The sequence below is a fragment of the Macaca thibetana genome, chromosome 15 (genome assembly GCF_024542745.1).
Source record: "Macaca thibetana thibetana isolate TM-01 chromosome 15, ASM2454274v1, whole genome shotgun sequence".
Taxonomy (NCBI): domain Eukaryota; kingdom Metazoa; phylum Chordata; class Mammalia; order Primates; family Cercopithecidae; genus Macaca; species Macaca thibetana.
The window spans coordinates 40,774,923-40,799,773 of NC_065592.1; the positions used below are offsets into that span (position 1 = coordinate 40,774,923).

At 38.1% G+C, this 24,851-nt stretch overlaps 1 protein-coding gene across 5 annotated transcripts in view; it reads right to left on the minus strand.

Moving 5' to 3' along the window:
• Positions 1-7,637: 7,637 nt before the first annotated feature.
• The window catches only part of TGFBR1 (transforming growth factor beta receptor 1), a 50,098-nt gene continuing 32,884 nt past the window's right edge, over positions 7,638-24,851 (minus strand). For 4 of the 5 annotated variants that reach the window (XM_050762169.1, XM_050762171.1, XM_050762170.1 and 1 more), the window contains 6 exons: positions 23,978-24,208; positions 19,059-19,226; positions 16,863-17,019; positions 15,243-15,367; positions 14,066-14,196; positions 8,181-12,672 (listed from right to left, as the gene is read on the minus strand). In XM_050762169.1, coding sequence (XP_050618126.1) covers positions 12,547-12,672; positions 14,066-14,196; positions 15,243-15,367; positions 16,863-17,019; positions 19,059-19,226; positions 23,978-24,208 — 938 coding nt within the window. In that variant the 3' untranslated portion in view covers positions 8,181-12,546. Of the gene's footprint in view, positions 12,673-14,065; positions 14,197-15,242; positions 15,368-16,862; positions 17,020-19,058; positions 19,227-23,977; positions 24,209-24,851 lie in introns of all 5 variants that reach the window. The other variant, XM_050762168.1, reaches the window with a different exon arrangement.

Sequence of the window (24,851 nt, forward strand, 5' to 3'; positions counted from 1 at the left end):
CATATACACCATGAAATACAATGCAACCATAAAAAAAAAAAATCATGTTCTTTGCAGCAACATGGATGCAGCTGGAGGCCATTAACCTAAGCAAACTAACACAGAAACAGAAAACCAAATATGGCCTGTTCTCATTTTATAAGGGGGAGCTAAACATGGGGTACACATGGACACAAAAATGGGAACAACTGACACTGGGGACTGTGGCACGGGGCAGGTAGGAGGGAACAGGGGCTGAAAAACTACCCATTGAGTCTATGCTCACTACCAGAGTGACAGAATCAGTCATATCCCAAACCTCAGCATCACACAATATAACCATGTAAAAAATCTGCACATGTACACCCTGAATCTAAAAAGTTGAAATGTTTTTAAAAATCACATAAAAAGGAACTAACTTGAGAGAATAGATAAATGAATAAAGGTTGAAAATATGAACATTCTAATTTCATTCAATCATTGGTTAAAAAAATAAATGTAAGAACTATATTAGAATCACAAAATAATAGAGCCAGAAAGACTTCCAAAATGACCTGGATCACTCTGCTCATAAGCTGGGCTGAGGTCTAAATTGCTGTGAATAAGAACCCTGGTATTCATTTAGGAGAACAGTACAAGAAAAGAAATATAAAGAGATGAATAATACGTACAGGATTTATTATACAGCCAATGTGCAATAAAGAGAATGCAAAATTGAGAATAATTATCAAGAATGTAAAAATATTTTTTCACTTTATATAATTCAAATCAGAAGATCCCAAACTTCCATCTTACTAAAAGGTACTGGGTTCTGACTAAGGAGAGCTCATTGTTTTAAAAAGAATGCCATCAAATATGAGAAAAATGTAAATGAATAAAAGGACAATGGAAGTAGTTGATGGAATAAATAAACAGAATAGCAAGGGGAGGCCAGAGATTGGTGGGGCGGTAAGAAATCCCTTTATAAAAAAAAGTCTGTAGGCCTTGCATTTGGGGAGCCCCAGGACGAAGGACTCTCCTTATCTATGAGTAAATATCCATCTCCATTGTGACATTCTGTTAGATTGGTTCATATTCCTTTGGGATTACTTTAATTAGATGTTCGTTCATTCAACAAGTTCCTCTTAGTGCCTGCTCTGAGCCAAGTCCTGGACTAGGCAAGAGCTTCACAGAAATGAATCAGAGTTCCTGTTCTCCAGGCATTCATAGCTAGTTGCAGCAGCAAGCCTTGTAACAGAGACGTAAAATTAATACAAGGGCTTAGAGGGAAGCATGTGTACAAAATGATGCGGCATTGGAAACAGTGTGGTGGGAGTCATTTAGGGAAGACCCCTAAAAGTTTGGACAAAGCACCCCAAACATGCCAGACTCCCGGAGCATCCAAGGACCCAGCAAAGTTAGCACTCAAATAAGTACTGAAACTATTTTGTTAATATTTACGTTAGGTGCTTGGAAAGGGAAAGGCATAGAAACCATCTGCTTCTCTCAAGGGGAAGAGAGGGAGAGCAAGAGTCCTAAACTCCCTAAGGGGATTAAAACAGGAATGAGGCGCAATGAGATGAGGCAAGGGATTTGGAAACGCAGCGGAGGATCAATGATGCGCCAGCAGGCAGGATGCGCAACAATCGTGAAGGAAACGCCTTCCGACCTGAGCTTTGGGGTTGATTCAAGTTAGCAAGGCAGAGGAGAGAGAAAAGTGCAGTTCCAGCGGAGGGCGGAGCCTAGCAGAAAGGCAGGAAACAGGGTGTGTCGGGACATGCAGCATGGTGGACACACGGAGTATGGTGGTTGGCAAGAATGGCAAGGTGAGACCTGGTGCAGTGGATCACGCCTGTAATCCCAGCACTTTGGGAGGCTGAGGTGGACGGATCACCTGAGCTCAGGAGTTCAAGACTAGCCTGGGCTACATGCTGAAACCCCATATCTACTAAAAAATACAAAAATTAGCCTGGGGTGCTGGCGGATGCCTATAGTCCCATCTACTCGAGATGCTGATGGGGGAGAATCACTTGAACCCAGGGAAGTCAAGGTTGCCCGGAGCTGTGATTGCACCACTGCACTCCAGCCTGGGCGACAGAGAGAGTCCCTGTGTAAAGAAAAAACAAAAAGCAAACAACAACAACAAAAAACTGGCAAAGGCGAGTTTTACTTTTTTTTTTTTTTTCTTTAACAGATTTATTGAGGTATAGTTTACACACCATAAAATTTCCCATTGCCTGTGCACAATGAATGATGTTTAGTAAATTTACAGAGTTCTGCATCCATCAGCAAAATCAAGCTTTGAAACGTTCTGTCACAGGTAGAAGGTCGTAACTGCAAGTTGTCCAGATTCCTGGCGTTTTGAACAAAGAGTTGAACGAAACGCCCAGCAAAGCAAAGAAAGAATGAAGCAACAAAAGAAGGAAAGCAGGGATTTATTGAAAACAAAAGTACACTCCACAGTGTGGGAGCAGCCTGAGCAGCGGCTCAAGGGCCCGAATACAGAATCTTCTTTGCTCCAAATACCCGCTAGAAGTTTCCCATTGGCCACTTCATGCATACTTCGTGTAAATGAAGTGGTAGTCCGCAATCAGTCTGATTGGCTGCAGAAAGCAGCCAACAAGAGGCTGAAGTTACAAAGGTCACACTCCTGTGCAAACATCTGATTGGTAAAGGCAACCAATCAGAGGCTAGGATGAAGTTACAAAGTTATACTTCTGTGCAAATGAAGACTGACTCAGCCCACAATCAGTCTGATTGGTTGTGGACGGCAACCATTCAGAGGCTGGAGTTAAGTCACAAAGTTGCAAAGGAAGACTCCACTGGTACTCAGTCTGATTTGTTGCAGACAGATTTCCCGTCTGCAGCCTCCGTCCTTTTGTTACTTAGGCGTGGAAAGTTAGGGTTTTCCTTTCAACTTAGTTCTAGGAAGTCAGGGTGAAAGAGCCTTAGGTTCCCTGCCTCCAGACCCTATTCTCCTGCCTCAATTTCCATCATCCCAAAAAAGTTCCCTCGTGCCTTTTTGCAACCTTTTCATCCCACTTCTTTCACTTAGCTTGAGGGCTTTGAGGTCATCCACATTGCAACAAGAATCAAGCAGTCTTGTAAACCATGGTATAAATACCCCACTTTTTAAATATCAGTTCACCAGTTGATGGACATTTAGCTTGTTTCCATTTTTGACTAGTAGGAATTATGCTGCTGTGAATATTCACCTACAAGTCTTTGTGTTGACTTATGTTTTAATTTTTCTTGGATTAGAGTTGCAAGATTTAGCAAGTTAAAATACAGGATGCCGAATTAAATTCAAATGTGAGATAAACAATACTGTTTTTAGTATAAACATGTTCCATGCAATATTTTGGACAAACTTATACTAAAACATTGTTCGTTTTTATCTGACACACAAATTTAACTGGGCCTCCTGTATTTTATCTGGCACCTCTACTGATACCTAGAAATGATATTACTGGGTTACATAATAGGTTTCTATTCAACCTCTTAAGATACTGCAATCTGTTTTCCAAAGGAAGTGTTTACATTCCAGCAATGTGTGAGATTCATCTTTTTCTCATCTTTATTTACACTTGGCTATCTGTCTTTTTAAAAACTATAATCATTTGAGTGTGTGAGGAGTGGTTTCTCATTGTGGTTTTAATTTCATCAAGTCTTTATAAAGAATTATGTTTTTTAGCCATTCACATATCTTCTTGGGAAAATGTCAAATCTTTTGACCAATTTTTATTTTTACTTTTTTTGTCACAGCCCTACACATAATTCATGGCATTCAGAACCTCACTTTATCAACTGTTGCCAAATTACCATTTAAACATTAATACCCAAATACAGAATTTAGAACATTATTTTACATTTTAACTCTACCATCCCCAATCTCTGAGCAATGAATTTGTTCAACAGTTTTTAATTGGGCCATTTGTATTCTTACTGAATTGTAAGAGTTCTTTATACATTCTGAATACAAATCTCTTATCAGATGTATGATTTGCAAATACTTTATCCCAGTCTTTGGCTCATCTTTTCATTCTCTTGTTTTTTAAAGCCCCAAATATTTTAATTGTTGTGAAGTCCAATTTATCAACTGGTTTTTAATACATTTTGCTTTTGAAGTCCTATTAAAATCATTGCCTAACCTAACATCACAAAGATTTTCTCCTGTTTTCTTCTAGAAGTTGTATAGCTTTAGCTCTTACCTTCAGGTGCATGATGAGCTGAGGGTCTAATTAACTTTCTCCCTTTTTTCCTTCCTTTTAAAATACAGATATCCCATTGTCTCAGCACCATTTATTGAAATGACTGTCTTTTCTCCTGTTGAATTATCTTTGTGCATATCTTGAAAGTCCGTTGGTCATCTGTGAGGGCTTATTTCTGGACTCTTAATTCTGTCCCATTGCTGTATATGACTGACTGACTGTCCTTGTGTCAATAAACACTGTCTTGATTATTGTGGCTTTACAGTAAGTTTTGAAATTGGGTAAGGTAATTCCTCTAATTTTGTCCATTTCAAAATCATTTAGGCTCTTTTAGACATTTTGCATTTCCATGTAAGTTTTAGGATCAGCTTATGAATGTAAAGAAAAATATTTCTGGAATATTGCTAGGGATTGAGTTGAATCTATAGAACAATTTGGGGAGAATTGCCATCATAACACTGTTGAATTCTCTAATCCATGAGCATGGAAGTTCTCATTTACTTAGATCCTTTGATTTCTCTCGGCAGTATTTTTTTCAATTAAATAAATGTTTACTATATTCTATTTGACGCTATTCTTAGTTTACTTTCGAAGGTACTGTTTATTGCTAATATAATGTCAATTTTTAAATATTCATCGTGTATCCTACAACCTTGCTGAATTTATTAGGTCTCTTAGCTTTTTTTTTTTGAGACGGAGTCTCGCTCTGTCACCCAGGCTGGAGTGCAGTGGCGCGATCTGGGCTCACTGCGAGCTCCGCCTCCCGGGTTCACGCCATTCTCCTACCTCAGCCTCCCCAGTAGCTGGCACTACAGGCGCCTGCCACCTCGCCCGGCTAATTTTTTTGTATTTGCGGTAGAGACGGGGTTTCACAGTGTTAGCCAGGATTGGTCTCCATCTCCTGACCTCGTGATCCGCCTGCCTTGGCCTCCCAAAGTGCTGGGATTACAGGCGTGAGCCACCGCATCCGGCCAGTCTTGTAGCTTTAAAAATTTTTTTTCCAGTGGATTCTTTAGAATCTGACAGGTAATATTACTTAATAAAGACAGTTTTACTTTTTTCCCCAACCTAATGTCTTTCTAGTCTTTTTGTAGGGAGAGGGAATAGGGATTGGATAGAACCTCCATGACAACATTGAATAGAAATGATGAGAGGATGTTCTCGACTTGCTCCTGATTTAAGGAGAAAAGTATTCTGTCTTTCACCATCAAGTAGGTTGGCTGTGAGATTTTTATCGATGCCTTTCACTAGGTTGAGGAAGTTGCCTTCTATTTCTAGTTTTCTGAGTTTTCATCACGAATGGGTGCTGAATTTTGTCAAATGTTCTTTCCTGTGGCTATTTAGTTATCATAATAATAAGGATTTTATTGTTTCTTCTATTAGTATGGTATAATACTTCGATTTTTTGATGTTAAACGAAGCTTACAGTCCTAGGATATGACCCATTTGGTCCTGGTGTACAAATTATTTTATCTGTTGTTGGATTCAGTTTCCTAATATTGTGTTTTAAGGGTTTTTGCATCTATCCCCACTGGCTTTAAATACTTTTAAAGTATAGGTATTTAAAAGTGTAAATTTCCCTTTAAGCAGTGCGTTAGCTGTACACTATAAATTCTGACATGCTGTACTTTCATTTTCATTTAAAATTTTAGAACTTCCTTTGTGACTTCTTCAATACATGGGTTTTTAGAAATGTGTGATTTAATTTCCAAATATTTTGGGATTTGCAATTTTCTTTCTGTTGACTTCTAATTTAATTTAAACATGGTTGGAGAACATACTTTCTACTATTTCAACCCTTTTAAATTCAGTGAGACTTCTTTTATGAAATAGTATGTGGTTTCCCTTGGAGAATGTTCCATGTGCACTAACAAAGAGGATGCATTCTGTTGGTGGTGGGTGGTGGTGTTAGGACAATTTGGCTGACAGCATTCTTTTATATGCCTGTGATTTTCAATTGAGTCGTTCTATCAATTATAGTAGGTGTCAAAATCTCCAAACATTAAATTGTCCATTTCTCCTCTCAATTCTATCATTTTTCTCATTATTTTGGGGTCCTGTTAGGTGCATATACATAACTGTTACATCTGATACATTTGCTTTTTAAAGTATCCTCATTTCCAGTAACATTTCTTGTCTCAAAGCCCTCTGTATTAATATAGACATTCCAGCTCTCTTACAATTACTGTTTGCATGTTATATATTTTTCCATACTTTCACTTTCCAGCTATTGGTCTTTGAATCTACAGTGTGCCTCTGTGAACACCATGTAGTTCATTTTTCTTTTTAAATCCATCCTGACCATCTCTACCTTTTAACTATTTAGTCCATTCACATTTAATGAAATTATTGGCATGATTACTTATGGCTGCCATTTTGGTATTTGTTTTCCAAACGTCTATCATTTTGCTTCTCTGTCCCTTTCTGCCTTTTGTGTTAAATATTTCTTGGTGTACCATTTTGTTTTTTTAATATATTTTAAAATTGATGCTTTAGTGGTTACTCCAGGGTCTACAGTATGCATTTCAATTTATTACAATCGTCTTCAAATTAGGAATAATTAATTCTACTAAAATACAGCTTTGTCCCAATAGAGCTCCATTTCCTACCTACTCCCTTGTGTTATTAATATACACTGCACCTATACTGTAAACCCAACAGTATGGTGTTATAATTACTATATAGTCTTATGCTATTGAAAGAAAACTTGTATTGTGGTAGGCAAATATTTCCCCAAGATTTCCATTCTCTATTTAATCCAACACTGATCTTGGTACTGCTGTGAATAGACTTCGAAGGTAAAACTGACGTTACTAATTAGGGTAATTATCCTGGATTATCCAGATGGGCCCTGAGTAATCACACGGCCCCTTAAAAGCTGAAGAGGGAAGCAGAAGCATCAGAGAGATGCAGTGGAAGAGACAGTGGAGATATGAGGCAGAAGGGGAGATCAGAGAGAAGTGCAAGGATTCAACCCATTGTTGCTGGTTTTGATGATGGAGGAGGGAACCATGAGCCAAGCAATGTGAGTGGCTTCTAGAAACTGACAACCACCCCTGGCCAACCTGTCTTACAACCATATGGAGCTGAATTCTGCCAACAACCTCAATGAGCTTGGAAGCCTATTCATCTCCAGCTTCCAGAAAAGAATGTTGCCCAGCCAATGCCTTCATTTTGACCTTTTAAAATATGGAGCAGAGAACCATCTTGAGCTATGTTATGCCCAGACTTCTGAATTACGGAACTCTGAGATCATAAATGGGTGTTGCTTTAAGCCAGGACAGTTGTAGTAATTTATGGCAGCAATACAATCATAGTCTTTTCTATCTGTACACATATCCACCATTTCTGGTGCTCTTCATTTCATCCTGTGGATTCAGGTTACCATCTGGTGTCATTTATTTTCTGTGTGAAGGATTTAGTATTTCTTGTAAGGTAGACGTCCATAGGCAACAAATTATCTTAATATTTGTCTGGGAACGTCTTTAGTTTCCCTTTTTTTCCAACTTTCAACAAAAGCTCCATATCCTCGTGATGTCTTTATTATAAAGAAAAAAAAAATCCCTAAATCCAGCCTTCAAATTGAAGTAATTATCTTTAATGTGAGAGCAATCCTATTCACAAAGCCCCTCCCCAGAGTCAATCAAGGATTTGGGGACCACATCTCATCATTTTCCCAGTTCTCTTGTCAAGCCAAGTTTTCACCCCCAGGAGACTAACAAATGTGCTGACCCAAAGGCAACAGAGTTCACCTGTAGACAGGTCCATCATGCCCCCCTGGAAGACCCACACCCCTAAGCATGTGGAGAAGAGCCTCCAGGCACAGAGACACACCTGCAGACAGGAGGACACTCCCCAAACATGCTATAACATTGTAACTTGCACTAGGCAGGGTTAGAAAACTTCTAAAGACTCTTGTAACTCAAAGGTTCTAGTTGCCATCTACAGCAGCTACATATGGCATGACTCATTCCAACATACACACTTTATTTTAAAATATGCCACTGGCACTTGGGAAAAATGTAATTTATTTGCACTGCTTCCGTTCTTCTACTGTAGTGTTAGGACTTAACATAAGCATCACTCTTCTATTTCCTATTTACATTTGGAATATTACTACAAATACAATATACAATTTAAAAAACTTATGGGGAAATGCAGCTTATGTTTTTTTCTCCTCTTTACAGGCTTCTCAGTATCATTCGACTTAAATGGAAATTTGTATGTAGATTTTCTGTACATATCTTAAAGGGCAGAGATTACACTGATAAAGCCAAAAGAATTCTGCACAAATACAATACAGAAAACAGAAAGTACAGATGATGTTATTTGGGGTACAAATATAAACAATACAGTACCATTTGAGTAACTGAGCAACATAATACCCATACTTTATAGAAATAAAACTGCAAACCTGGAGAATGCTCTGACAAATATTAAACATTATATACACAATGAGGTAAATGTACCTTGGTCTCTTGAGAGGTAATTTAAGTTTAAAGCAATTGACATTTTGAAGCATCTCCTTGACATATGAAGAAACATCAAACACCCCATTCCGCTGGCACGTGAAAAAGGGATATCAAAACATGGTTCATGATATTCAGTTCACAAACCTTTTTAAAAAATAAAAACAAATTCACTGAAGTTCCTTTTAAGTTGTAAGAAACAGGTTGAATGTTATTAACCATATTTTTAAAAGTTTACATTTACAAACAAGATTGCATAACAGGATTGAAAAGTTTAATGTACTGACAATCATCATAATATCATAATGTCCTAGAAGTCCAGCATTCTTAAGAGAGAGGGCCCATGGGTATTCCAGTAATCCAAAACAGAGACAAGAAGCTGCAGTACATGTCCAGAGATAATCCTTAGTATCTCAAAGTATCTGAGTTGGCATTTTCTGCCGAAGTATTAACAGAACCATTACTTGGAATCACTACCATTTGGAGCCAGAACACTGCCATGGTCAAGAAACAAACAGTTGACTTACGATTCTTCCAATGCAAGAATAAAAATAAGCTTTGGATGACGTGTCTAATGGGATAGTGATTTTGTTGTGCACTTTAATGATCTCTTTGCCATCTTGTTTTACGAAACAGCCTATATCTGATAGTTCTCAGACACAGAAAAAAAAAAGGAACTCAAGCATGGACTACAAAATCGCCAAGTGACCACTTACATTTTGTAATAAGAAGTGAAATCTGGGATTCTTGATGGCCATGGCACTGTACAGCAACTCAAGGCACTTCTTGAGCACTATCATTATTACAGCAGAATTACAGGCTCAGCTCTTCAGACCTTACCCTGTCTTATAGGGGATACAATTGGCCACTGTTTCTGGCACAACTCCCACTGCAGCAGCCACCTTACTGCCATCCCATTCCTCATCCATGGCTAAAGTCAAAGCAGGGGCATCCGAAGCCTCATCTGCTCAATCTCCAAACTTAGAGATCCCTCCCTGCCACCTCTAATGACTAAAGGAAATGGAAATATGTCCCACAATTTCCATCAGCCATTTTACTCTAGGTCTCCAAAGCTGCTCTTCAGTCAAAAGGCTGTGGGGGAGGCAATGGTCTCTGTGTCAGGGACCAGCAAGCCGGAGAGCAGGTTGCAAGAAACAGCTGGAGACACAAAGGATGGACCAGGGATGTCTATGCCCCACTAATTCATATTTCCCCCATCCCCATTCCCATTCCTCCTGGCTATTGACAAAATGAACGTGGACACACAATTTACCAGAAGATGTTTTAGCCAAGTTGAATCTTGGAAGGTGAGCATCCTAGGATGGGCAGTATAAGCGACTGTGTTTTTAAATGACAAAATTATTACTCCAATCAAATTTATCTGCAGTTATCGACAGTAATCATGATCCATCCCACCTTTTAAGTTACCTTCATTTTCAATATTAGCCAATTGTGATTTATCAAACCATCCCTAGCCAAAAAAGGAATTAACTGCAATAATATGTAAAGTCAATTTAGAACTAAACTCCAACTTTAAAAAAATTCCCTGATTCATCAAAAGTACATTTTATCCACTTAGGTTAAGAAAAGTATAATTGTAACTCAATCTTTGATTCAGTAAAAAATATCTTCAGCAAAAGTGGATAACCTTACATGAAAGTGAGAAATCATGTATTACAACTTTAAATCAGACAACTTTTGGTATATTCTTAAAATTATATAAAAATAGTTTTAGTGATAAAATGCATTGGTCCCCTGGATTTCATAAAGCAGATCTGGTAGGCTTAGAAATGGCCCCCCTCCCCCCAAAAAAAAACCCACAAAAAAAGTACCTGATCACAGAATTAGAGATTATTATTAAACAAGTAATATAACACAATTATAAAAACAAACCTCTCAAACTCATTCATTTGCTTCAATGAAATATGGTAACTACAGAAAAAACTCAACTTTGTAGTCAAAATAGTAATCTCTAAGCATTTTTCCCATGTTTTTAAACACATGAAATTGATACTAAATTCCTATGTAATATGTCACTCATTCTAAAATTACTTTGGTTTTAAGACCAAATAGTCTTTCAAATTTATTCTACATATAAGAGATAAGACATTATCAGAATGCAACTCATTCAGTGTAAATGGCCACTTTCTCTTCCTGACCAAAATACTGTATCGGTTATTCTGACCCTGTATTGGGGAACTGATAGCACTATAAAGTCGAAGTCTTGCCTCACAGGTATGATAGTTTTTCCTCCCCTCAGAATAAGATCACAGTGATAAAAGGACTTCGAAAACTGTAAAAGCTCTGCAGAGACTTCACAGCATTAGAATTAAAAACCAGTTATTATAAGCTAGTTTCAACTTAATGTGAGAAGACCATGACAAGTTTCCTTTCAATATTTGACCAAAAACATCTGTAAATGGAGAAGAACCTACACTCAGAATGTTCTTTAGCTACCACCTCTCCCAAATATCAAGGGTGCACTGAATGCATTACATAAATTACATGTAAAGTAAGCAGTTGCAATGTACGCACACATAAGGAAACACTGAATTAAAAGCTGCCTTCCTCAAAGTGTAGTGAGACCTCAAAACCACACTAGCTCTAACCTCAGTTACAAAGACAGAGGATCCACCGAACGTTTACTCCTACATACATAACAAATGTGACTCTCTTGCACATCTGTTACCTATTCAAATTATTAACTACCTTCGCCTTCCTAGAAAAAGGCCTATTATTTAACATTAACCATATTCTAATTTTAAATGTAATTCATTTCTTAAAAAAATAACACTGTCTTTGAACAGATAAAGAAAAAAATGGCTTACAGAATACCACATAACTTTTCACAAGCAGCCAGACAAACTTTCCCTTTTAGAAAAATTAGTCTGTATGCTACAAATATTAAAGTACTGTAAGTATCTAGAGTGCCACTTGATTTTTTAAAAGTATACTTAGACAACACAATTAAAATGCAAAAGCTTGATGTGAGCATATTCAAACATGACCATGCTAACAATTTACTAATTAATGCCACTTCATTTCTTTAGTGGCTTAAGCACATTTTGGTAGGAGAAAGGCATTTTCAAAACAGAATACCAAATGACATACCACAAAAACCCTTCCAAAAAACAAAATAGAGAAAGTTTGGGTTACCAGATAAATAAGCTTTTTGAATTCAAACACTATAGGTTTTTAACATAGAGACTTTCAGCAATTCTACTCATTTCCATTAGAAAGACACAGAAGTGGCACTTACTGGTATAGTACAATCCCATTTTGAAGGCATGTAATGTTCTGAATAAGTGAAAGAACAATAATAGTATACAAAATACCACTGCATAAATTATGTTCCTCACTACTATATGAGGTCATTTTTAGACTCAAGATAAGAGTTTTATAAGTGTTAGTTTTAAGATCCTGAAAAACTATAGAACAGTACATTCAAAGTCTGAATCAAGGAAACTCTAGTGGTTCAGAATCCTCTGAGAATGTACTAACCAGGAGCAAATCACTTTCTTTAATAATAAGAAATGTTTCATTATAACTCAGCAATCCAACTCCTTTGCCCTTAAAGATGATCTCCAGCACAGCAGAGTTACCTAAAGTTAAGACCAGCAATCATCTTTTTAAAAAACAAGTTTTGTTAATAAAAAATAAAGGTAGACTACACAACATTTTGTAACTGTCCTGGGAAAGAAGCGTTCATAGTGCACAGAAAGGACCCACACGGCTGTTTCCTGGGTCCGAAGAAATCCTGGGAAGTTTTTAATTGACTTTATTACACTGCTGCAAAAGGAAGCAACATCCTTCTGTTCCCTCTCAGTGAGGTAGAACAATTGACCTCCCAAATTAAAACCCAGGAGCAGATCTGAAGAAAAAAGTAGAGTTCAGGCAAAGTCGTAGAATTACATTTTGATGCCTTCCTGTTGACTGAGTTGTGATAATGTTTTCTTAATCCGTAATGCTGTAAGCCTAGCTGCTCCGTTGGCATACCAACATTCTCTCATAATTTTAGCCATTACTCTCAAGGCCTACAAGAAAATATAATTAAAAAAAAAAAATTAATGCATGCACCATTTTCCATTGGTCTGGATAAGAATTTTTACCTGTAAATTTTCTTTTTAAATGACATATACACTTTGTTGTTGTTGTTAAGCATTGTTTGTAATAGCAAATGAGTAGAAATTTCACAAATTTCCATCAATAGGGTACTGGTGTCAGTGCTGGAAAGCAGGTAGACAAAGAGTAACTCACTTAGCAAACCTGAAGAGGTCGAATCCTAAACCAGAGCTGGGCAAAGCAAAGAAGAAATCTGACCTCACACTGAAATTTTAAGTTTGTACTTTGAAGTATCCAGATCAAATTTTTCTTTTTTTTTTTTTGACACAGGGTCTCACTCTGCGGCCCAAAGTGGAATGCAATGGCATGCCCTCAGCTCACTACAGCCTCGACCTCCCAGGCTCCAACAATCCTCCCACCTCAGCCTCCGGAGTAGATCAAATTTCTAAAAGACAAAATCTAGCAGCACTCTCATTTGTTCAAGTATGTCACATGCAAATTCCTTGAGCATGCTGAAATACATTTTATTTGGGCCTGTAGATGTGATTTTGTTGGAGGTAGCAAGCTCTCTTGGTTATCAGAGGTTCTGATGAGTCCTATAATAGTTTAAGATGTAAAACCAACTACTGAACTGAACAGCTTTTTATAGCCTTTTTAAGCTACAAACCTTCAAACCCGGAGGAATATGCCCTGCTTCACCAATATTATAATAGTAACAGCTAGCAACTAAGGAGAGGTTAAATAAAATTCATCTTACGAATCTTTAAATTTACAATTACAAAAACATTTCTAAAACTTTTTGTTAGAGCTGAGGTTGAGAAGCTCAGACACTGCTGGAAAAAAAGCATTTTCCCTAAATTCCTGGTTAATGGTCATCTGGGCAATCAGATGAATAAAATGGAAAATCAGTTGAAACAACTTTGTAATCACCTTATCTGAGTTCCTCACCTTACAAAGGGATATTAAGGTTCAGAGAACTAAAGTGATTTGTTCCAAGTCAGACCCTTGAAATGGTAGTCAGGCTGGTCTAGAATACAGGTCTCCTCATTCCTGTCCAGCAACTGTCTATTATTCTGGGTTGCCCTGGCTGAAGGGAGGCATTCACTTAAAAAGTATGTGCTTTAGTTCGCCTGACAGACCTAAACTATGTTCTGATACACTAAAGGCCACTGCAAATGTTCCACGGCCCTTTCAATGTGCTTACAATTGAATATGAAAACCAAATTATTCTGTTTTTACACATTGGTTTGACTGCTATGAAAAAGAAACTTCTTAAAGAAAAGTTTTCCTTAAAGAAAAGCAGCAAACTTTTGCTTACTAAGCAGAAGTTTAGAAAATTGCCTAATATCAAAAAGAAATACTCACTTCGCAGCTCTGCCATCTGTTTGGGATATTTGGCCTTAACTTCTGTTCACAAACAACTTTTCTCATTTCTTCCACTGATGGGTCAGAAGGTACAAGATCATAATAAGGCAGCTGGTAATCTTCATGAATTCCTGTATCAGTTTAAAAAAAATAATTTTGATAAATGTATTCAGCGAATGCCAAGGCATTAAAAAGATCACCTGAGAGGCCTATTACAGTGTCTTATTACTAAAGTAGGTAGGTGGAACAGAGATTACAGCTTTCTCTATCTCATCCAAATCTGTATCAACAAGTCACTTCCCTGAGTTGATATTCTGCCCACACCTTGAAACTAAGTATTGCCAAGAGATCAATAAAGCCTATTTGAAATGACAGTAAACTGTGAGCTGTGACCACCAGACTGACATTTTCCCCTAGAACCCTATTGTGCAGCAAATGAGATTCTATTCTGTAAGTGCACAGGCTCTCACTTGTACAGGGATATATAGATCCTATCAGTGAGACACAAATCCTATGAGGCAAGTTTAAGGTGCAAGTCCCTTTCTCTACTTGCATCTGTCAATAATATATCCTATTTACTACAATACAGAGAAATACTCTGTCCCTCACTGCTTCAAACACCTAAGGCACTAAGGTCTCAGCCAAGCATAGGTCCCCAAGCCTAAGAGACTGTTTCCTGAGTAAACATTATAAGTACTCCATCTAAAACGCTAGAAATTAAGACAAACTAACTCTAGAAAACAACACAATGGTAACATAATTGTATTCTGTGTACGTAATCTATAACTATCAAGTTGGAGAAAATAACCACAATGCCAAAGAAAAAAAATAAATTTGACACCTAGGTACATGCTAGAAACAGCTTCCTAGGTGAGCCTCTCAAGCAGCTCTCCATTCTAAAGAACTATATTCCAGTATAACAAGGGTTTGGGTTCTGATGAGTCTCAAGATTCAAATGGAAACAGGAAGAGAATACACTAGGCTAGAGCTGTGCATGTGCACACCATGGCACTGTCCCCTCCCAAAGGTTTCATCGCCTTTGTTTTCTCTGGCACTCGGTGATGTCCTGTTTCAGATAATGGATTGTGCATAATTTCATTCAATAAAAAAAGAAGACAATTCTCGAACAACTTCTTCTGCTCATGACAAACTGTTGGGGGAGAGGGGAGCAATTTACCACCAATGGAACATCGTCGAGCAATTTCCCAGAATACTAAGCCCATTGCATAGATGTCAGCACGTTTGAAGGATTCAAAATGTTTCATATTTATGGAATCATCGAGAACTTCAGGGGCCATGTACCTAAAAAAAATTTGCAAAAATAACTTTGAAAATCATCCCCTTACTGCCACATTTTGATGAACATCCTTTCAGACATTTCTCTGTACACAGACATATGCACAAAATATTACATAACAAATATTAGACTCAAGAAAAATATTAAATATCCACACTGGTTTGCACATTAATGATGTCAACTAAATCCCACAAAACGCTAAAATAGCAGTTTCACGCTATCTGCCTCATGATCTTGGTTTCCAGTGAAAGACATATGCAACTATTGTGACTGTTAAAGGTGTCCCAATGTACACCACCTATACATGTACTAGGTAGAAACCATGCATTTTAATCTAGAAGTCTTCTCACTGAGGATGAAAGGAAGGGCAGGAATATACTCTAGGGGAAAAAATAATAGACACAGAAGAATGCCAGTCCTCATACTGAAGCTTCAAAAACCTATGAAAATTATGGGTCAAGACCCACAGAGACCTGCAGCAACCACTGTCAAGGACTCCTTAGCTGGCTGAGAGTGCAGAGTCCCCAGGGAATCCAGAAATCTCAAAATTATACATAAAATTTGAATAGACTAATGCTGCTGGCTCTCCAGCTCTCTCCAAGGCCAAGGAGGTAGTTTGAAGAAATGCTGTGACAGCAAGTGATAAGGGCTTTGGGTCAGAAATGCCCAGGTTCAAATCTCAGCTCTTCGGCTTATCATCCACATAAAGCTGACCATATTATTTAACCTCCTCAAGGTGGTTTCCTCGTCTGTGAATTAAGGGTAACAACACCTACCTAATTAAGTTCTTTTGAAGACCCATGGACTCAACAAATATCTACTGAGGATCTACCATGTATTAGGCACTGTGATGGATGCTGGGAATACAAGGCTGCTCTCAAGCAGCTTGCACCTAATAGAATATACAGGCAAATAAATAAACAGTTACTACATAATGCGTAAGTGCCTCAACGGTCCCCGTTTAGTGTGCTATGACAGCCCCTGGCAGGGACTCCTAAGAGTCTTGAGAACTAGAAAAAACTTCCTACAGGAAAGGTGGGTACGAGGCTGAGAAACAGTAAGGTAAAATACGCTCCAGGAGACAGCATGTGCAAAAGTTCTAAGAAAGCAAGAAAGGCATATTTTCAGGAACTGAAATATGAAAATAGCAGGGCTAGCTACAGCACAGTATTTGAGAAGGGATTAAATGAGGTAATACAAGTAAAAGACCTATCAGACGATTGGCACATAGTAGGTGCTCTATAAATGTTAGTTACTACTGTAATTATAATTAACATGCCTACTGATATTTTCTGGAAGGGCAACCTTTCATCAGCAGGCATCTTTTTAAGTCAGGTAACTTTGGCTTCAGAGCAGGCAAGACCATGAGATCTTCTTGCCTGTTGGCAATCTAATAAAGTACAAGTTTAAGCTGAGTTTCAGCAATGGTATGTATATATGAAAGAGAAGGGAAAAAAGGTGATTTCAGAAGATATTAAAAATAGTTGTTCAAAAGTATACCTTTTTGTTCCCACTCTGTGGTTTGGAGCAATATCAATGGTATCTGTGGCTGAATCGTGTCTTACTGCCAGTCCTAAGTCTGCAATACAGCAAGTTCCATTCTTCTTTACCAAGATATTCTTTGATTTCAAATCTCTGTGAGCAATGGCTGGCTTTCCTAAAGAATCAAAAATTAAACATGACTGCTTAAAAGGTAATACCAATCACAACTCACACCTTTAGGTTCAAAAATCTCTTCTCCTGACCCAAATTATCAAAGCATTTCAGCCCACATGACCTACAATACCTATGGCATTATTAAACTCAAGTGAATCACTACATCAAAAATCGCTGAAATTGTATTCCTTTAAAGAAAATGTGGACAATAACATGCTTTAAAAGATGAACAACTCAAAGACTGGGGCAAAAAAAGTTATCGGTTTATCTGTTGGTGCCTCAAGAATTCTTTTTAAGAAACTTAGCCATACACTGATATTCCAGCAGCCCAGGAACCAAGCATGTAGATCATCACTTCCCTATCAACTGGAATGTACTCAGTATTAAGTGTATTACCTTTGAGACTAACCACTAGAAAATGCGCTATTAAAAAATAATAATTATAATGTGGAAAACTTGGAACCTTCATATACACTGCTGGCAGGAATGTAAAATGGTTCAGGCACTTTAAGAAAACAGTACAATAGTTCTTCAAACCATTAAATAGAGTTATCATATGATACAGTAGTTCAACTCCTAGGTATATACCCAAGATAACTGAAAACATGAAACTACATAAAAGTACACAAATGTTCGTTGCAGCATTAGCTACAATGGCCAAAAGAAGAAACAAACCAAATGTCCATCAACGAATGGATACATGACAAGTGGTATATCCATACACTGGAGTATTACTCAGCCATCAAAATGACTGAAGTGCTCATATATGCTACAACATAAATGAACCTTGAAAACATGCTAAGTGAAAGAAGCCAGTCACAAAAGACCACATATTGTATGATTCATTTATATAAAATGTGCAGAATAAGCAAATCTATAGACAAAAAGGAGCAGATGTTGCCTAGGGCTAAGGAGTTTGGGGGGAAAGGGGAGTGACTGCTAGTGGCTACGGGGTTTCTCTTTGGAGTGAAGATATTCTAAAATTGACTGTAGTGTTTGTTGGTTATACAACTCTGAGCATTCTAAAAACCACTGAATTTTATACTTTAAGTGGGTGAACTGTATGATGTGAATTATAACTCAATAAAACTGCTACAATCAATAATAATAATAATTACAAAGATGGAGCTGGCTAATATGTGAACTAGCACTTATGCTGTATGTAAAGTGGGGAGTGGGGAAGCCACTGGGTTGCAAGTGGACAACTGCTAGAGTAGAGAGTTATGCTGGCATCTGAAATCCTACATGGCACAAAAACTATAGCATACAAATGTCATAACTAAAACTTAGTATTTAATTTTTCAACTGTAAAACTATCTCATGCAGTCTCCTTATCTCAAGGTCAAATATAATCATTAGATGGCCAGATAATAGTTACATAGCATGCTGATGTTTACAAAGCACTTTCACATTTCATTTTATACTACATATAAAAATATATTCACTTGGACTTGAATTCTGAAACTGAGACCCTCAAAAATCATAAGATTGAATGCTACTTTTAAGAACTCAAAAAAAAAATCACAGTTTTGTTAAAATGACAAGAGAATCTCTAAACAAATTTCCAGATTCCTAGCTCTACCTGAAATTTCGAACTGAAAGATAAAATGTTCTCATCTAAAAAATTTGTTTTAAATATCTCCAGTTAGGCCACCTACTGTTTCCTTTTTTTTTTTTTTTTTTTTTTTCTTTTTCTGAGACAGAGTCTCACCCAGGTTGGAGCGCAGTGGCATGATGTCTGCTCACTGCAGCTTCGACCTCCCAGGCTCAGGTAATCTTCCTACCTCAGTCCCCTGAGGAGCTGGGACTACAGGTGCATGCCACCATGCCCAACTAATTTTTTGTATGTTGGTAGAGATGGGGTTTTGTCATGTTGCCCAGACTGGCTATGAACTGAGATCAGGCGATCTGCCCACCTCAGCCTCCCAAAGTGCTGGGATTATAGGCATGAGCCACCAGGCCCGGCCTCCACTTTCTATTTTCATAGACATTATTCATGGAAATTTAAAGCTTAAATAATAGAACTGCTTATAGGATTACCTTGGGTACCAACAATCTCCATGTGAAGATGGGCAAGACCGCTCGCTGTGGACAGAGCAAGTTTTATCATTCCTTCCACAGTAACTGTGTATCTGTTTAAGTAATCAAAAAGGGATCCATGCTCATGATAATCTGACACCAACCAGAGCTGAGTCCAAGTGCCATTGTCTGTAAAACAGAATTAACATTTCGGTTGGGCTATAGACCATTTTTATGATTTATATGTTCAAAGGTTATCACTTTTTACTCTCAATCCTGAGTCACACACTGCAATATAATGCCACCTTAAGTCTGTATGTATTTCCTTCACATTTTCTTCTACGTTCAGTTTGTTTTATACTTTTATGTACACATTCTTTAGTTCCTCAGAGTAAGCCCCTCTTCTTGAGATAAGGCAAGGATAATTAATCCCTTTTTTCTATGCCTTTCTAGTGCCTAGAAAAATCTCTGGGTCGGGATGGGTGCTCAGTGGCTGTTCCTGGAAGGAGAGAAGTTAAAAAAAAGGAGGGGAACACAGAGGGAAGGAAGGAGGTGAGAAGTCTCCGGAGCCCAGTGTGGCCACAGTGGGAATGGAAGAGTATGGGACAAAACTGGAAGTGAGTTTCAATGAGAAATGACAAGCTTTAGTGACAGATTGTGTACACAGTTCACAAAGACGCAAGACAAGATGATTACGATTCCAAGGTTGCTAGCTTAGAAAAACAGAGATAGTGATACCTCTAACACATGGGGAAGCTGAAATAGGAACTGAAATGTCAGGAGAAAAGCTGGAAAAGCTGGGACTAAACTCAAACAACTAGGAATGTGGGTTCCAAAATTTCCTCTGTAAGCCAATACACGAGTTTAAAACACGTTTTCTCATAGGAATAATGGTAAAGATACTAGCTAGGCTCCTAGGCTAGACTGGTCCACGACAGTCTAATTTAACCTAGAAGCAGCTGGAAAAACCACATATTTAATAAAGCCACGAACAAAAAAAAAGCATTACAACATTAGGAGACAGTACAATCTAGTAAAAGATGCACGCTTAAGAGTCATTCTGACCTGGCTGGAATCCATAGCTTGCCTGTTACTGATACTTTCTTAGCCAAGGAGCCTCTGTTTCTCCTTTTATACAAGAATAACGTCTTACTTTGTAAGACTGTTAAGGTTTTAAAAAACAGAATACTAGATTCTTTAGGTAAGAAGTACATAAACTGCGCTCTTTCTCTCCCTGCTGGTTGTAAAACAAAAGAAAAAAATCCATATTGACAGTTTGAAACCGCTTCTATTTTGAAGGTATTTAGTTGAAGAAAACCAACTCTGATTAGAAGAGATTAAGAAAGGAATGGAAACTTTTCAGAAGATTCTGGAGGAGATTTCTGGGTACATTTAAAAGGACTTAGTATTAATTTGTTCTTCATGAACTTTATAAACTGATTCTGTCCAAACTCACACCCTGGCTTTTCCTTGATATAGGCACATCACTAGCTTATTTGCGTGCCTCTTAACCGTTACTGAATTTTGAAAAGCTCACCAATACAAGAAACAAAGTGGAAGGCAGGCAGATGGAAGAAAGGGAAATCGCAGGTTACAGACAAGGCAGAAGGAAGGTTATATATAAGGGGCCATACATATAAAGGGCTGCCGGGGTGGAATTAACTAAATCAGAAGATAAAGGAACTGGGGTGGAGGGACTAGGCTCAGAGAAAGTACATTAACCGCTGACAAAGAAGAAAGAAGGGGAGTAGGGAAGAGCCAGTAAGGTTGGCTAGTTCCCATGGTGACCACCAGATGACAGCATCAGCTTGGTTAGAAGTTCAGGGCACAAACTCACCAACATTTTGTGCTGCTGTATTTGTAACTTGGAATGTGACAAAATTCAGACCCCGGTTCCCGGTTGAGGTTTAAGCTTTCAAATGGAGATTTGAGACTTGCCAACATGGTAGAGTTTGAAACCATGAATGTGGCTATGTTCTTAAGGAAGAAATTACCACTTACAGAATCAGTACCTTCATATGAACCAGTGAGAAGAGTAAGAGTTGAGAAAACAAAGACAACTATGAAGAAATAAAAGGAACAAAGAAAGTCTAGGGTCACCAAACATAGTAAATAAAGAAAAGGTTGTTTTAAGAGTTGGAGGAGGAAATAAATGGTGTTAGAGGCAGAAACGAAAATGAGAACTAAGGATTTGGTCAGACTGATTGCTATTTTTGTTTTTTGTTTTGTTTTCTGAGACGGAGTCTCTCTCTGTCGCCCAGGCTGGAGTGCAGTGGTGCGATCTCGGCTCACTGCAACCTCCACCTCCCGGGTTCAAGCGATTCTGTGCCTTAGCCTCCTCAGTAGCTGGTATTACAGGCACCTACCACCACGCCTGGCTAATTTTTTTGTATTTTTAGTAGAGATGGAGTTTCATCATCTTGGCCAGGCTGGTCTTGAACTCTTGACCTCGTGATCCACCTGCCTTGGCTTCCCAAAGTGCTGGGATTACAAGCGTGAGCCACTGTGCCCGGCCTGTTTTTTTTTTTTTTTTTTTTTAACTTAAAGGGTATTGCACTGTCAGGTGCCACTGATAATTGCTACCTACATCCATCATATACATCACTGCCCCTGTCTTAATCAAACATTATACACCTCCACATATGATGCAACAGGATGTATATAATATCCTTAGTATGTATTTTGAGAAAACCAATAAAACTGCAATTAGGTTTAGCTTCTAAATCTAACTACCAGTTTTTACAAAAGATAGAAAAACAAGTTAAGAGACACTATGGAAATTCAATTAGCAAAATACAGAATATGATAGGCCTTTCAGGACAAACAATCCAATTTCTTCAACAAATAAACTGCAAGAGGAGAAAAAAGATGAAGGGGGAAACCTAAAGATTTTAAGACACATAAGAGAAATATCAACTAAATGCAATATGTGGACTTAGAATCATAATTTGAATAAATATTTTTTTTAATAGGAGACAATTATAGAATTTGAACCATGGCCGGGCGCGGTGGCTCAAGCCTGTAATCCCAGCACTTTGGGAGGCCGAGACGGGCGGATCACGAGGTCAGGAGTTCGAGACCATCCTGGCTAACACGGTGAAACCCCGTCTCTACTAAAAAATACAAAAAACTAGCCGGGCGAGGTGGCGGGCGCCTGTAGTCCCGGCTACTCGGGAGGCTGAGGCAGGAGAATGGCGTAAAAACCCGGGAGGCAGAGCTTGCAGTGAGCTGAGATCCGGCCACTGCACTCCAGCCTGGGCGACACAGCGAGACTCCGTCTCAAAAAAAAAAAAAAAAAGAATTTGAACCTAACTGGGTATTTGATAACATTTTAAAAATTGACAATGGTAGTGTAGTTGTTTCATAAAAACATTTCCTTATCATTTGAAGATACAAATTACATTTTATAAGCGTTTACGGATGAAAACATGTTGTCTGGGACTAGCTTCGAATTAACACAATTAGGGCAGAGTAGGTGGGATGAGACATCAATTATGATTGGCAGTGACCTGACAACTGTTGAAGCTGGACAATGAGGGATCACTGTAACTACTTTGCTTTTCTACATATTGGAAATGTTCTACAAATAAAAGTTAAAAAAAAAAAAAAAAAGCAGTATATGCTTGTAAATAAATTTGAAAACCCAGAGAAGCTAAAAGAAATATCATAAAAATCACCCATAATTACCTACTGAGGTTAAACACTGTTAACATTTGAATAAATAAATATTGCTGAAGTAAATGGAAGGTGAGAGAAGGAAAAAGATGACTACAGGTCTGGCCAAGCTAAGAGAAAATGACAGCATTTTTTTTTTTTTAAATAGGAAAGCTTGGAAATATATTTGATTTAAGGGTAGGGATGATAAGAATGGAGCTGAAACACAAGTCTCTGACAGAGGCAGTAAAAATAGGAATCATGGGGGCTGGGTGTGGTGGCTCACACCTGTCATCCCAGCACTTTGGGAAGGTGAGGTGGGTGGATCACGAGGTCAAGAGATGGAGACCATCCTGGCCAACATGGTGAAACCTCATCTCTACTAAAAATACAAACATTAGCTGGGCATGATGGTGCGCACCTGTAGTCCCAGCTACTCCGGAGGCTGTGGCAGGATAACCACTTGAACCCAGGAGGCGGAGGCTGCAGTGAGCTGAGATTGCGCCACTGCACTCCAGCCTGGCTACAGAGCGAGACTCCATCTCAAAAAACAAAACAAAAAGTAGGAATCGTGGGCATAACGGTATAAACGGAAGCTAAGAAAGTGGCAGCAGCACAGTCTAAGGTCACTGCTTGCAGTCCTCACTCATTCTGACTCCCCACTGACAGGCTTCCTTCCTTCTTCAGCATCTGACCTGATGCTGCTCCTCAGGCAAAAGCATTACAGGCAAAAAAGCGTCCGCACGGTTACCAATGGCAGGGTGGTTGAAGAAACAATTTCTCTCTTTAATTGAGTTTGCCAAAAGATTCATCTATTTAGCCCTTGGCAACTCAGAACACCGACAAGTTATTTTTACTCTCCCCATAAATAAGTTCGATAGTCTATATTGAAACACTCTACTGGTCAGGAAGAGATTAAAAGGAAATGGCTATCTAAGCCCTATTCTCAAAATTTTGAGCAGGTTTATATATCTTTTCCATATCATGACTACTCTTAATAACTAACTGCCCTAAACTAAACCAACAAAGTATATGGCTTTTTAAAATAGCTCTTTTACATTTTATAAAACAATAAGAGATTTTAGGAATGTTATCAAGAGTCAAGAAAATCTTTAAGAAGTTCCTAGTTCTAAAAGTTACTAATATATTGTATTTGACTTAACGGGTCTAATCTACATGACAGACATCTATTTCTCATCTACTTTGATGATGGTTAGTCACCATATCTGAAAAGACTTCAAGAGATCTTGTTATATATAACATAAGGAAAAGCAAATGTTACAGACCTTTATTGTCTGCTGCTATAAATCCCAGGATGTTTTCATGACGTAACATCACAGTTTGATAAATCTCTGCCTCACGGAACCATGAACGTTCTTCTCTAGAAGAGAATATCTTAACAGCAACTTCTTCTCCCCGCCACTTTCCTCGCCACACTTCTCCAAATCGACCTTTGCCAATGCTTTCTTGTAACACAATAGTTCTCGCAATTGTTCTCTGAACAAGCAATGGTAAACCTAAAGGTAAAAATAAATAGTACTCAACACAATCAACAATATTACATGTTTCAAACATCATGATAGGCACTAACAAGTGACCCAGAAAGCTGACACTTTAAGCTATCCCTTTAGGAACTTATCTCACTGGGGAGATATGTATTTTATTTGCAATAAAATAACTAATTAAAAAAGGAAAGTAAGATAATAAATATAATAAAAGAATCCAGAAACTCCTGCTAGAGGGTCAAGGTAGGCTTTGTAAAAGTCAGTTGAATTTTGACTATCCCTTAAGTATGGTGGTTAGGCAGGAAGAATGTACAGGCAAAGGTAGAGGGAAATGAATGACACATGTTTAGGGAAGCAGCCTGGGCAATCAGAGAGAGGATGTATGTGGCAAAGCAGTGAAAGAGAAAGTAAGCTGTCACCAGATGATGAAGAGTACTGAATACCAAGCTCAAGATAACCAATGAGAGCTTTAGGTAAAAGAACCTCTAAATGATTTCTGAGAAAAAGGGCCATGGCTGGAAGCAAGATAATTTTAAAATCTTATTTTAGAAGGATGAAACTAGTAACTGTTTCACTGACGGGAGAGGAAAAAAGGATGTGAACACAGAAACACAGAAGTAAATTCTGGCTTTTTAATAAACCAGTAAGAATCACC